Source organism: Jaculus jaculus, chromosome 14 (assembly GCF_020740685.1).
Source record: "Jaculus jaculus isolate mJacJac1 chromosome 14, mJacJac1.mat.Y.cur, whole genome shotgun sequence".
NCBI classification, from domain to species: domain Eukaryota; kingdom Metazoa; phylum Chordata; class Mammalia; order Rodentia; family Dipodidae; genus Jaculus; species Jaculus jaculus.
In genome coordinates this window covers 62,845,121-62,860,318 of record NC_059115.1, presented here as the reverse complement: position 1 = coordinate 62,860,318, position 15,198 = coordinate 62,845,121, and the positions used below count along the sequence as shown (strand labels likewise).

The 15,198-nt window shown below is 46.5% G+C and overlaps 1 protein-coding gene and 1 pseudogene across 1 annotated transcript; one reads left to right on the top strand and one right to left on the bottom strand.

The window, feature by feature from the left end:
• Positions 1-9,484: 9,484 nt before the first annotated feature.
• Positions 9,485-10,136, bottom strand: LOC123454569 (vesicle-associated membrane protein-associated protein A-like). Its single transcript, XM_045133243.1, has one exon. The coding sequence runs from the start codon at positions 10,134-10,136 to the stop codon at positions 9,522-9,524; it is 615 nt and encodes a 204-aa protein (XP_044989178.1). The 3' UTR covers positions 9,485-9,521.
• A 2,967-nt stretch (positions 10,137-13,103) lies between these two features.
• Positions 13,104-14,737, top strand: LOC101605376 (annotated as a pseudogene).
• The last annotated feature ends 461 nt before the right edge of the window (positions 14,738-15,198 follow it).

The window sequence follows — 15,198 nt, the reverse complement described above, 5'->3', positions numbered from 1 at the left end:
TTATGTGGGTGTCGGGCCATGTGCCTGGCACAGAGGAGACAACAAACACTATCACTGCCGTTCTTTGCTGCCCCACGCTTAGACGTAACATGCTCACAAATCTAAAATAATACATGCATGTCCTCCATGCCACACAGGTTTTACTGGTTGGGATGGGGCTCGCTGTGAATACCAGGATATATCCCTAAAACCCTTGGAATTTCCTGACGATGGGAACTGTGGTGGTTTGATTCAGTTGTCCCCCATAAACTTAGGTGTTGTGAATGCTAGCTCCCCAGCTGATGGATATTTGGGAATTAATGCCTCCTGGAGGGAGTGTATTGTTGGGGGCGGGCTTATGGGCTTTATAGCCAGTTTCCCCATGCCAGCGTTTGGCACACCCTCCTGTTGCTGTGGTCCACCTTATGTTGGCCTAGGGGTGATGTCCACCCTCTGCTCATGCCATCGTTTTCCCCTGCCATCATGGAGCTTCCCCTTGAGCCTGTAAGCCAAAATAAACCTCTTTTTCCCAGAAGCTGCTCTTGGTTGGGTGATTTCTACCAGCAATGCGACCCGGACTGCAATAGGAACTTTGTGCCAGAAACTAAGCAAGGGAAAAATAAAACAAAACAGACATAACAAAACCAACAACAGAGCTAGGGAGGTCCCCTGTGAGTAAAGTGCTCGCCACATAAACATGAGGACCTGAGTTGACATCCCCAGCCACCCAAGGTCAAGGCCAAGCATGCTGGTGTGCACCTGTGATCCCTCCGCTTGGAAGGCGGTCATAGGGAATTCCAGGGGCAACCGCCTAGCTAGTAGCGGAATCAGTGGGCTCTGGCTTCAAGTGAGAGACCTTGTCTCAGAAAAATAAAGTAGAGGACAATCAAGGAAGACATGAGACATCAACCTCTGGCTTCCACATACACAAACATATGACCATGCATACATACCACACACACACATACATGTGTAAAAAATAAAATGTGTTTTTAAAAGACTATGGATGAAGGCATATGTTAGGATTTTTTTTTTTTTTTTTTTTTTTGGACAGTCTCTGGCAATGTTACCCAAGCTGGCTTCAAACTTTTGATCTTCCTGTCTTAGCCTCCTTTATTCTGAGATTATAAACACAATATACTGTCATGCCTAGCCAAATGTTCTGGTTTCATTTTTATATCATAATGCTCATGAGAGGCTTATAAATCTTCCCTAAGAAAGGATACTGAAGTTGCAGTCCATTAGGACGAGGTCCAGAGGAGCTTCTTACTGCCCCATCTAACTATCAAGAAAGTGCTGAGCAGTTCCCCTGCTCCCTGCTTTCATAAAGAGTTTGAAATCAACATGTGAATTCACTTACATGCTGCCCTTATAAGAAGCTTACCTATTTTCTCCCACAAATCCTGTGTAAGCCCAGGCATCCAGTAGATAGTAAACTCATCCCAAACTCTTCTCAGGAAGGCTCCAAGCAAATATTTCCAAAGATAGCAGCCGTCTTTCCTGCATCCTTCACACAACGTCCCTCAGAGAGCCTCAGGCCTCAGTAGAATGCTCAGTCACTACTCCGGAAGTAACCGTCATGGTGGCCAGTTTGAAATCCAGGCCATCTGGGAGCTACTTCGACTTCCAGTGGCCTTGTGGGGGTCACTCTTAACTGTGGTGGGGCATGAGGGGTATAGGAAATGAAAGGCTGTTTGCCTAAAGCTTTGCTTTTCTAAGTAGTGTTGACTGAACATGAGAATATTGTGGCAACTATTTTAAAAACTCAGTAAAGGGCTGGAGGGATGGCTTAGCAGTTAAGGCGTTTGCCTGCAAAGCCAAAGGACCCAGGTTTGATTCCCCAGGACCCAAGTTAGCCAGATGCACAAGGAGGTGCACATGTCTGGAGTTCGGTTGCAGTGGCTGGAGGCCCTGGTGCACCCATTCTCTCTCTCTCTCTCCATCCCTCCTCTGTCAAATAAATAAAAATAAAATATTTTTTAAAAAGTCAGTAAATTTCTGTGCCCCTCTAGGGTCCCAGTGTGGTTGGGTCCCCCAAGGCCTTTCCCTTTCCCTCTGACAGGTTCCCAGTGACTTCCTCCTTTCAAAGTAATTCACTGGGAGCAACAGAGGAAGGAGGCAAGGAAAGCAAGGCAGCTATATGAGAGATCAGAACCCAGCAACGCTCGGCATGGTGTGGTTGGAAAACCCAGGGTTGAGGGTAAGTTTGAATGGGTTAAGCATTAAAAAAAAAAGTCAAGGCTGGAAAGATGGCTTAGTGGATAAGGTGCTTGCCTGCAAAGCCAAAGGACCAAGGTTCAATTCTCCACTATCCATGTAAAGCCAGACGCACAGGGTGGCACATGCATCTGGAGTTTCTTTGCAGATGCTAGAAACCCTGGTATGCCCCCCCCCCACTCTCTCTCTCTCTCTCTCTCTCTCTCTCTCTCTCTCTCTCTCTATATATATATATATATATATATATATACATATATATATATATACATATATATATATATATATATATACATATATATATGTATATAAAAAAGATTTTAAACGGTATCAGAAAAAGTTACTGAAAAGCACATTACATATTCTTCAACACTCAAGTGGAAATAAAAATTTGGTTTGAGGGCTGGAGGTATGGCTTAGCAGTTAAGGCGTTTGCTTGCAAAGCCAAAGGACTCAGATGTGATTCCCCAGGACTCACGTTAGCCAGAAGCACAAGGGGCACATGGGTCTGGAGTTTGCAGTGGCTGGAGGCCCTGGCATGCTCATTCTCCCTCTCTCTCTCTCTCCCTCTTTCTCTCTACCAAATAAATCATAAAATATTTTTTAAATTGGTTCAGCTGGATAAAGTGCATACCAATTAGAAAGATTTTGTTCCTTAATCCCAACATAGATATTAAAATTGGCCATCATATCACTACCACACCCAAGTCCATCCTAGCACCATCATGTAAGCTGGTGCACACCACCATGCCCAGCTGTGTCTAATGCCTTATTTTAAATATTTTTTTTTAATTTTCAAGAGACAGAGAGCATAGGCATGTCAGGACCTCTTTTTATTTTTATTTTTATTTACTTATTTGAGAGCAACAGAGAGAGAAAGAGTTAGAGAGAGACAGTGGGCACACCAGGGCCTCCAGCCACTGCAAATGAACTCCAGATGCATGTGCCACCTTGTGCATCTGGCTAACGTGGGCCCTGGGGAATCGAGCCTCAAACTGGGGTCCTTAGGCCTCACAGGCAAGCGCTTAACCGGCAAGCCATCTCTCCAGCCCTAATGCCTTTTTTAAATTAAAATGCAAAACAGTGTTGACTGTGGTCATGGCCCTCATTTCCTGTGCTGACATGGTTAAACTGCCTCTACACATTCCTGGAGGATCAAAGGATAGGCTCAGAGAGAAAGAAATAAAAGAGGAAGTTATGAGATACAAAACTGGTGAAAGGAAAAGAAATGAGAGGAAGCACGAAAACGAAGAACGCTAAGGGATGGTGTTATAACCTTGTGCTTATTGAAGCCTTTTTTTTTTTTTTTGGTTTTTTCGAGGTAGGGTCTCACTCTGGCTCAGGCTGACCTGGAATTTACTATGTAATCTCAGCGTGGCCTCAAACTCTTGGCGATCCTCCTACCTCTTGCCTCCCGAGTGCTGGGATTAAAGGCGTGCGCCACCACGCCCGGCGATTATTGAAACCTTTTGATTCATGATATGGATTTGAAATTCTAGCTACTAAAAATAGCTTGTGTATGAAAATACCACAGTGAGTCCCATTACTTACTATGCTAACTTAATTAATGAAGTTTTTTGAAAATAAGGATTTCAGAGGAGAAAGTCATAGTTGTTAAAAAATAGTTTAATTTTTTTCTTCTTCTTCCCCTTTTCACTGCTCTAAATGCATTTGATTACTTCTACTGCCTAGGCTTCTTGATAAAAGTTGTTGGACCCAGCAAGAAGATTTTTGGTTTCTTGTGATGCTAGGGATCAAACACAAGGCCTCGGGCAAGTGCTCTACAACTGAGCTACACCCCAGTCCTTACGTTGATGCATCTGATAGCAGTGCTCACATTTTCATACACACAGCTCTTGTTCATAACTCATAACACACCTGCCTCTCGCAGTCTCAAAGACGTACATCAATTCAGAAATAAACCTCCCAGTCTTTGAATCCAAACATGTCTTTCAGCCTAGTGTGGTTTCAGACTACATATGAAGAATACTCCTCCACTCCTGAGTAGCTCTGCTGATCCTATTAAGTATGACATCAATGGTCAGTCATTTCCCCGTTGATCTGACTCAAAGCTGAAGTACATTTCTAACCTATGTACTTTGTATTGTATGTATTTATCCAGCTGAAATGGCAATCAAAAGAAGGAAAGCGTATGTAGAGAACAGCATAGAGCTCTACTAATACAGTCTGTAAGAGATACACCTCTCTGTAGAAAGGATTCGCTTAGGCAGTGGAAAGGAAGTGTTTAAGCACTCTTGGCAGCATTTATTTTACTCCATAACAGTGTCCAGGGAGCAAATCATTCAAGTCCTAGCAGATTTGTCTTTCTTTCATGAGTTCACTTGGGAGAGAGGTAGAACAAGAGCAGCTGAAATTTGCATGGGGCATTAGAGGGGTGACTGGGTGGTGGAGAACTAGAAATGTGGGCTCAGTGTTCTCTCTGCCAGAAATAACGTGCACAAGGTAAATCAAATTGCTACTAGGCCTTAATCTCCTAACCTTGGGTAATCATCTCCAAAATTACTCCCATTTCTTATTTTTCAAGAAACAAATCTATGAGCTAATTTTCTCCTGAATTAAACCATTTCTTGTGGAGTGCTCTAATATGAACTTGTTCTTCTTAGCCTAGGCACATGAGTGACAGAGAGCTCTGCTTCCTGACCAGTCACTCCTCAGAAGTTGATCTGTGGTCTTAGACTCTACCACTATATAATTCCCCCTCACACACACACACACACACACCTTTGATCTCAGAATAATTCCAACAAGGGAGCTTATCTGGTCATATCACAGCTGTTTAAATATTTGAAAACATCATCCTAGCCCCAGTTTTCCAATTTACAGCTATATACTTTCATGATATGTAAATCATTTACAGACATTTCAACATCTTTCCTGCCCATGCTGGTCCCTTGGTTCCCAAGGCCAGTCTTTAAAGGTGGCTCCAAAGACTAAGCATGAATCCTTGACATGATCTCAGCAGACATCCCAGGGGACCTAGGGAAATGCATGCACTGCTTTCCCGGGGGTAAGACCCACCAGCTCAGGCTCATCCTCCAGGATGAGCTGCCAGACAGGGAGCCCCATCAACACAAATGTGGTGGAATCGAGATCTGAGATAAAACACCAGAGGAACCCAGAATACAAAGCCCAGCTCCCAAAGTTGCTGAAGTGACTTCCAAACTAGCTCTGTGCTCCTGGCCATCAAGAAAAACAAAGAGGAGTAAGAAGGCCCTGCCTGTAAGATTCCAGGTGATCCCGCTCCTCTTGGTGTCCCCAACATGATCAAACGATGATTAAAAAGCCATTTGCTAACCTGGGAACAAGAAACTGACACAGTCACACACTGGACAGTCAGAAGGACTACTGTCCTATCTTTATCTTTGCATAATGCACTTTATAAAATGCTTACCTAAAACAACACATTCTACTCTGTACTAACTGTTCCAATATGACATGAGAAGCATTGCTAAACACTAAAATATACACACCCGACTGTCAACAGTAGCCTGGGTCGCGCACACACACGTGTATATATAGTTTATTTTGTTTTTGAGGCAGGGTCACTCATGCAGCCCAGGCTTGCCTCAAACTTAAACATGATGCTGAGGATGACTTTAAACTCCCAATCCTCCTGCCTCCACCTCCCAAGTGCTAGCATTATAAGCATGCACCATTATGCCAGCTAAGGAAATGTCACATGCACTTATTAAATGGCATTATGCATTATTTCCGTCATTTGTTTTTTCTGCAAAATTACCAGGAAAAAAAAAAAAACATAGAAGATCAGGATACTAGATTTCTAGTTTCAGCTCTGTTTCTACCCACTTGTGAAACACGGAGAAAGCTCTCTTATCCTCACAAGGCCTCAAATCTCTCTGTAAAACTAGGGGCCTGAACAAAGTGAATTTTCAGAAGCTGTCCAATAAAATATGACTTTTTGCCAAATTTTTGAAAATCTAAATATTTTAAAGATATTTATGAAGGGCTGGGGGAAAAGGTTTGGCAGCTAAAAGCAGTTGCTTACAAAACTTGCTGGCCCAGGTCTGAGTCCTCAGCACCCACAAGTGGCTGATCTGCCTGGTATTGGCAGCAGAAAGCAGTCCTGGCACCAGCACGTGTGCACCCTCCTCCCCCACCATACACACTTGCAAATAAATAAGCGAAAATATTAAAAAATGACAATTTTAAAAGGACAGCTATGAAATATCAACCTTGACACTCATCACCACCACTGACGTTGATTATGTGCAGAGGTTTAAGCCAAGGAGTTACTGACCCTGCACGTATGAGATGAAAATAGGACCATCTTGGGGCTGGAGAGATGGCTTAGCGGTTAAGCGCTTGCCTATGAAGCCTAAGGACCCCGGTTCGAGGCTCGCTTCCCCAGATCCCACGTTAGCCAGATGCACAAGGGGGCGCACGCGTCTGGAGTTCGTTTGCAGAGGCTGGAAGCCCTGGTATGCCCATTCTCTCTCTCCCTCTATCTGTCTTTCTCTCTGTGTGTCTGTCACTCTCAAATAAATAAATAAATAAAAAATTTTAAAAAAAAAGAAAGAAAGAAAATAGGACCATCTTAATGATGCTTTCCTAGTTACGGGGTGGGAGCTTGCAGTGACAGCCACGCAAACAGCAGCAGTGGCATTACTGCAGCAGCAGGCTAGAGATGGCGTGGCGCTACTTCTGTGGTTAGTCCATTCTGCACACAAGCAAGTTACAGAATAGACGCCATATGGCACAATAACACACATGTGATCTGACATATCAAAACACATTTGACAGCTGGGCGTGGTGGTGCACGCCTTTTATCCCAGCACTCGGGAGGCTGAGGTAGGAGGATCGCTGTGAGTTCCAGGCCACCCTGAGACTACATAGAGAAAGTCAGCCTGAGCTAAAGTGAGACCCTACCTCATAAAACCAAATACACACACACACACACACACACACACACACACACACACATTTGAAATTTTAAAAAAGACCAACAAAACACCTGGAAACATTCCACTCTCTTATCAAGTACATACACAGACTTACTTCACTGTACCACATCAAGATCTAATTTTCCTTCAGCTCAAGCAAAACTTTTACAACACTTATACCTACTTTCAAGAATGAAAAATCCATTGTATTAGGATATACTTGTTTAAAAACAACATATTTTCTCTGGTCCCAAAAGGAATGAAACAACTGAAGATCTAAGACTGAATCCTCAGTAAAACCTTCAGGGAGCATTTATGCTGACTGGTGGGTCATGTGATCAGCAGATTGATTAGCAAAAGAAATAATCCTTTTTCACCAACAACATTTCCAAGGCCTGCTCAGTAATACTAAAATTTTATAATGGAAGTCTACCTTGAGTGTTCTTAGGAAAAACAAACAAACAACAAAAATACCCAACTTGCCTTACTATTGTTTGGGTTTGGGTTTTTTGTTTTTTGGTTTTTTTTTAGTTTTTTGAGGTAGGGTCTCACTTTGGTTCAGGCTGACCTGGAATTCACTATGTAGTTTCAGGGTGGCCTCAAACTCTCGGTGATCCTCCTACCTCTGCCTCCCCAGTGCTGGGATTAAAGGCGTGTGCCACCACACCGGGCTTTGGTTTGTTATTTTTTTTTTCAAATTTTTATTAACAACTTACATGATTATAAAAAATACACCATGGTAATACCCTCCCCCCTGGTTTGTTATTTTTGAAGTAGGTCTCACTCTACTTCAGGTTAACCTAGAATTCACTATGTAGTCTTAGGCTGGCCTTGAACTCACAGTTCAAGATCCTCCTACCTCTGCCTGGAGTGCTGGAATTGGAGGTGTGTGCCACCATGCCCAACAGAGAAAGAAGAGAAAATGGACATACCAGGACCTTCAGCCTCTGCAAACAAACTCCAATGGCTTGCACCACCTTCTGTATCTGGCTCCACGTGGGTTCTGAGGAATTGAACTTGGATTGTTAGTCTTTGCAGGCAAGCGCTTTAACCGCTGAACAATCTCTCCAGCCCCTATCTTGACTACCTTTATTAAATAAATTATAAAGTAGTAGCCAGGCGTGGTGGTGCATGCCTTTAATCCCAGCACCTGGGAGGCAGAGATAGGAGGATTGCCGTGAGTTCGAGGTCACCCTGAGACTCCATAGTGAATTCCAGGTCAGCCTGGACTACAGCAAGACACTACCTCGAAAAACCAAAGAAAAAAAATTACATAGTAAAAATTTATAGGCTGGCTAATAAAAACTTAATGTCCAGGAGATTAGGCCCTCCCTGCGAAGGTAGTAACAAGAACCTGGTTAAAATGGGATAAATTAAAACTGACACAGCCACGTGGCGTGTACACACACTCACCCATGCACACACACGTTCATCGCAATGACACCATTCTTCATTCGCTTATATTTCTGAAATCCAATCAATTATGGTTGTTCAATATGTCGATATCTTTCCTCAGTAGATTTGTAAATTACATAATGAAGCAGGTGGAAGGGCTTCAAGGCAAGAGTAAGTTATGCATTATAAATTTCAAACTGTCATAGAGTGGACTGTCTTGTACCCCACCACCCCCCACCACTCACCAATGACACAACAGACGCAAACAAGGAAAACGCTGGGCAAGGCGGCTGTTGCAGCTCACGCCTGTAAGTGCAGCGCTTGGGAGGCTGGCGTAGTTTGGGAGTTTGAGGCCAGCCTGGCTTTAAGTGAGCCCTTGCCTCAAGATTTTGTTTGAATGTTTAAAAACCATGGAAGAGGATTGTACGGGTAAAAATGTCAGTCAACTTTCTCAGAAGGGAACTTCGGCCACGATAAATCGGCAAAAGGAAAGGGAAAAACTGACACCTTGAGCGACATCATTTCCCCCACACAATACTTCACGGCACTTCCTGGGCGAGTGGAATGAGCTATGGTAAATAACTCATATTTCAAGGGATGTCACCAACAAAGAGAAGTGAAAAAAAGAGAGAGAGAGAGATTATTAAAATAACATTTACCGGTCTGAACAACTCTTGAACTCTTATTTAAAAAAAAAAAAAAACCACAAGGAACAATTCTTTACGAATTTCATTTAGAAAACTGAATAGTGTAGCTGACATCTGATCATAGGCACTCTGTCCGGTAGCCAGGCAAAAGTTTCTCAGTGGGTGGGCGGGTGGGTGGGTCAGTGGGTTGGTGTTTTCCACGTGAAGGCGATGTTTTAAAAGGCAAGGCTTAGGTGATGCTGAACACACCATGGGCAGCGCGGGCCACACTACCAAAAAAAAAAAAAAAAATGGCAAGTAAACACATTTTTTTTTTTCCTGGTGGAGAAGAAGAAAGAAAGAAAAAGCCTTGTTCCGTGCTTCACTACAAGATGAATTTGCCCAGGTAGACTCCGATGCAAACGGCTGCCATGGCGACCAGGAGGAGGACCGGGAGGAGGGGACGCGCATCGCGGGCTCGCAGGGACGCGGCGGGGATGCCCGGGGGCTTCTTCTGCGCGTCGCCGTCGTCGTCGTCGTCGCGGTCGGCGAGGTCCTTCTGGAGCTTTCCATCGCGCTGCGGGGAGCCGTCTCCGCTGGCCGTTTCGAAGACGCACGTCAGCTTGGAGTCCATGAGCTCGCCGGGCTTGGCGCGCCGCCACACGGCCTGCAGGTCGGACGCGTCGGCGTCGGGCGGCGCGAACATGGTCTGCACCAGGAACTTGTGCCGCCGGCGCTCGGCGGGCCCGGGCCGCGGGCGGGCGCCCGGCTGCAGCAGCGCGGCGGCCACGGTGACGCCGGCGCCCGGGGGCAGCACGCCGCAGCGCGGACGCACGCAGTAGCGGCCCGGGGCCGTGCTCTTCACCTTGAAGCACACGGGCCGCGGCGACGGGTTGTGCAGCGCCAGCAGCGCCGTGGCCGCGCCCGCGCCCGTCGACGGGCCTCTGAACCTCAGGTCCGTGGGCGGGTCCAGCACCAGGACCTGCGGCGACGCCGCCATGGACGGGGCGGGGGGCGGGGGGAGGGGGGGCGGCGGCTCCGCCGAGACCCGCCGGGCGCCCGCGGGGCCGGTGAACAGCCGCCTCGGGCCGAGCCGAGCCGAGCCGAGCCCCGGCCCCCCGCGAGCGCCAGAGCGAGAGCGCGCGCGTCGGGGGGCTCCGGCCACGAGCGCTCGGGACTGCGCGGCACTGCGGAGCGCGCGGGTCTTCGTAAGACTGGACTTCTAACAGCAAGCTGCAGAAGCCGGGCGTGGCGGCGCACGCCTTCAATCCCAGCGCTGGGGGGTGAGGGGGGAGGCAGAGGTAGGAGAGGATCGCCGCGAGTTCGAGGCCGCCCTGAGACTCCATAGTGAAGTCCAGGTCAGCCTGGGCTAGAGTGAGACCCTATCTCGAAAACACACACACACACAAATTAATGTATCATTCCTCAACAGAGAGAGAGAGAGAGAGAGTGGCGCACGTCTTCAATCCCAGTGCTCGGGGGAGGCAGAGGTAGGAGGATCGCTGTGAGTTCAAGGCCACTCTGAGACTCCTTAGTGAATTCCAGGTCAGCCTGGGCTAGAGTGAGACCCCACCTCAAAAAACCAAAATATTTTGTTGTTGTTGTTGTTTGAGGCAGTGTCTCGCTGTATAGCCCACGATGACCCAGACGGACATCGCTCTGTCTTCTCAGGCTAGCCTCGAACTCACGGAGATCCTCCTACCTCTGCCTCCCCCAAGTGCTGGGGGATTAAAGGCGTGCGATCAATCACCACGCCCGGGGGCCAACGGTGACGTTCAAATCCATCCCTCCCACTCTCCTCTCTTCTTCCCTCTCCTTTTCCTTCCCTCTAAGCCACCACACCTAATAGGACAATTCTTGAATAGTTCAGCTAACTTTCCTGAAACAGAACTGGAATTTGGGGTCAAACTCGGATCGCTTTTAAGGGCCTGATGCACTTTGCCAAAGCTGTTCTAACAGGAAGATTGTGCCAGTCTGTAAGTGGGGTGGCCTGAGTACCAGTTTTCCGTGACTAATGCTAATTCCACCTGCTGAGCCCAGCATCCCGCAAGCCACACAGCCTCACCTTTTCCAGGCTACCTGCGTCTGTGCTGTGGCGTTGCCTCTCCTGGGTTTATTAAGAACTTGCATCTGCTCCGGGGATGGAGCTGTCTCAGTGGTAGCACACTGGCCTGGCCTGCGTGAGGCCCTGCGTTTTATCAAACAACCACAAAATCTTTCGGTTCAATGAGGTATCTCGTCCCAAGTATTTACTCAATGCCAACATGTGCTCGAACTGGGGCGAGATTCAGACAGTACCCTGAAGGAGCTTGTAGCCCACTGATTAATAAGGACCCGAATGTCACATGACTAATAGCCAATGTGCGTGTGTGATTTTTAAGATTCCCCCCTTGATGTGTATCACCTGTTGGATTCGATTGCTAACATGCAGCCTGCAGATGAAGAGGTCAAGGCTAAACACCTGTGCAACTGACACACAGGGAGGCACCAGCTCCTCACCTCTTGCTTCAGTCTCGAGGGGCAGGGGAAGCTCTGTGCTCACTGTGATCCACTCCGAAAACCCCTCGTGCATTCCACTACAGTAAGTGTCGCCTCCTTCTAAGAGGAAAATGGATATGCGGTGCCAAGAAAATCACTAATTCCTGCAGCTTTTCTCTCTAGGGGCTCTAGGAACTGGGGGCAGGGGGTGTGACAATGAGAGGGAAAGTAAACTTGCTTTTATCATCACTGAATTGCACACCTAGTAGGTCATCCGTTGGGGTTAGGAAGAATCGCTCAGTGTAAGAGTGTTTGCTTGCAAAGCCTGCCAGCCTGGGCTCCGTTCCCCAGCCACCTGCACAAAGTGGACTAGGCATTTGTTTGCAGCGGCAAGTGATCCTGGTGCACGTGCACACGTGCACACACACGTAAATAAATAAATTTAAATTAATTAAGAAATTAAAAATAGGAAATCTCATCACTCAAAGACTGGGTAGGAGAATTACAGTGAGTTCCAGGCCAGCCTGAGCTACAGAGTGAGTTCCATTTCCTCTGGGCTAGGGTGAGACTCTGCCTCAAAAGAAACTTAAAAAAAAAAATTAAGGGTTATCATGGTAACTTTTATTTATTTGAGAGAGAGTGTGTGTGTTACGGGTGCATTGGCCTCTTGTCACTGCAAACAAATTCCAGACACATGCACAACTTTGTGCATCTGGCTTTATATGGGTGCTGGAGAATTGAACCCTGGTTGGCAGGCTTTGCGAGCAAGTGCCTTTAGCCTCTGAGCCATCTCCCAGGCCCACAGTGGCAATGTGTAATGAAGTGTATATGCTTTCGGTTTTAAAAAATCTTCAAATAATTTTTTTTTTTTTTTTTGTGAGGTAGGGTCTACTGTTGCCCGGACTGACCTGGATTTCATTCTGTAGTCTTAAGGCTGGCCTCAAACTTACAGTGATCCTCCTATCTCTGCCTCTGATTTCTGGAATTAAAGGAATGCACCACCCCAACTGGCCAATATATACATACATACATACATACATATATATATACACACACACACATACACACACACACACACACACACATATATTTAAGTAAGCATCTGTGTGGGAAAAGGACGGGGAAGACAAGAATTCAGGAGCAGAGATTCATTTCCTCTTCTGTCTAATATACACAGTCCATCCGTTCACTAAGTTGTTAGGGTGTGATACTGGCATGATTACTTTAAGGGATGTTAAACTTCAGAGTTCCTTTGCTCAAGAATACATCTTAAGGGATGGAGAAATGGCTTAGCAGTTAAGGTACTTGCCAGATGTTTACCAGGTTCAAGTCCCCAAGACCCATGTAAGCCAGATGCGCAAGGTGGCACATGTCTGGAGTTTGATTTGCAGTTGGATGCCCTGGCATGCCCATTCTCTCTTTCTATCAAATAAATAAATAAAGAATATTTTTTAAAAAAAAGAATACATCTTAAACTATTGTCATTTAGTTAAAAGAAATGTTGAGGGGTGCTCGAGCCTTCGCCGCAGCAGAGTCCGGATCTCACTGACCCGCATTGCGGACGTCCGTCCTTCGAGCTCTCAGTTCCTGTTGGTTCCAAGTCCAAGATGGCAAGTCTCAAGGACCAGCTGATTGTGAACCTTCTCAAGGAAGAACAGATGCCCCAGAATAAGATTACAGTCATGGGGGTCGGGGCTGCGGGAATGGCCTGTGCCATCAGCATCTTAATGAAGGACTTGGCCGATGAGCTTACTGTCATTGATGTCATGGAAGACAAGCTAAAGGGAGAGATGACGGACCTCCAGCATGGCAGCCTTTTCCTTCGAACACCCAAAATCGTCTCTGGCAAAGACTGTAACGTGACTCCAAACTCCAAGCTGGGTCACGTCAGCAAGAGGGAGAATGTCGTCTTAATTTGGGTGAACATCTTTAAGTTCATCATTCCTAATGTGGTGGAGTACAGCCCCGACTGCAAGCTGCTTGTGGTCTCCAGCCCAGTGGACATCTTGACCTATGTTTGGAAGATAAATGGCTTTCCCAAAAACTGTGTTATTGGAAGTGGTTGCAATCTGGATTCAACCAGGTTCCGCTACCTGATGGGAGAAAGGCTGGGAGTTCACCCATTAAGCTGCCATGGATGGGTCCTTGGGGAGCATGGAGACTCTAGTGTTCCTGTGTGGAGTGGGGTGAACGTTGCTGGCGTCTCCCTGAAAACTCTGCCCGCAGAACTAGGCACCGATGCGGACAAGGAGCCGTGAAAGGAGGTTCACAAACAGGTGGTGGACAGTGCCTATGAGGTGATCAAGATGAAAGGCTATACATCCTGGGCCACTGGATCGTCAGTAGCAGATTTGGCAGGAAGTATAATGAAAAATCTTAGGCGGGTACATCCAATTTCCACCATGATTAAGGGTCTCTATGGAATAAAGGATGATGTCTTCCTTAGTGTTCCTTGCATCTTGGGACAGAGTGACATCTGAGATGTGGTAAAGGTGACCCTGACTCCTGACGAAGAGGCGTGCTCGAAGAAGAGTGAGGATACGTTCTGGGGGATCCAGAAAGAGCTGCAGTTTGGAAGTCTTCCTGAGATACACCCCCTCACTGTCGCGGCCGCGGCGGGATTTCTGTGGGAGATGTGCGCGCTGTCCTTTCCACATGCTCTGTGATTAGTGCAGGTGTCTTAAGATGACCTGGGGAGATATCAGCTCCTGACGTTGGAAATAGGAATGGTTTGCACAACCGCACAGGTGTATCCTGATTCTGAATGGTACTTGTGTGGTAGGAAACTGGTTAGTATAGAGTGCCACCATCTCTGAAATACCACTGCCAGTGATGCACGGGCTCCAAGTGCCCTTTAAACCTAATGTGTTACTGTGTGCTATGTGACTTTGCCGATATGCCTCGTCCCAGTTTTTTCCCAAGCAGTGACCTCCTGGGACCCAGTGTATAAAGCCATTATTACCTGTCTTGTGCATAACTGTTCAGAGGATCTTATTTTGTGTATTATATGTGTCAGTAACGTATGTTGCCATTTAATGTAAAAAGTAAACTCTACGTAAGAATAATGCAACCACCTACCCAAGTGTCGTGCCAACTAAAACACCAAATAAACCTTAACAGTGACTTTAAAAAAGAGAGAGAGAAATGGAATTTCAAATGGGAAAGAGTGGGGGTGGGGAGGGAGGGAATTACCATGGGATATATTTTATAATCATGGAAAATGTTAATAAAAATTAAAAAAAAAAGAGAGAGAGAGAGAGAAATGTTGAAAATGTCCACCTTGCAGTTTCCTCAGCTATGACACACTGCTGACCCACCACCTCGCTTAGTCCTATGTCAGTTTCCTCTCCTGCTTGGGGTCTGGCGATCTGCACAACGTGAGCAAGTCTGCACGCTGGGTGTCTAGGCCAAGGCCAGTGCAGGAGCTCACTGCACCCCCTTCCCTCTGTCAGAGGAAAAGGTGAGGCAGGAGGCTTCCAGGCAACACCCCATAACCAGGCCTCCCCAGACCAGAAGACTCAAAGCCAGACAAGAGTGACTGCTGTACAATGACTCAAGTTCTTACCTTAACTGCTTAGAAAGAA

Excerpts from the sequence above, each read along its gene's own strand:
- LOC123454569 (XM_045133243.1), bottom strand. The coding sequence starts at position 10,136 with ATGGCGGCGTCGCCGCAGGTCCTGGTGCTGGACCCGCCCACGGACCTG.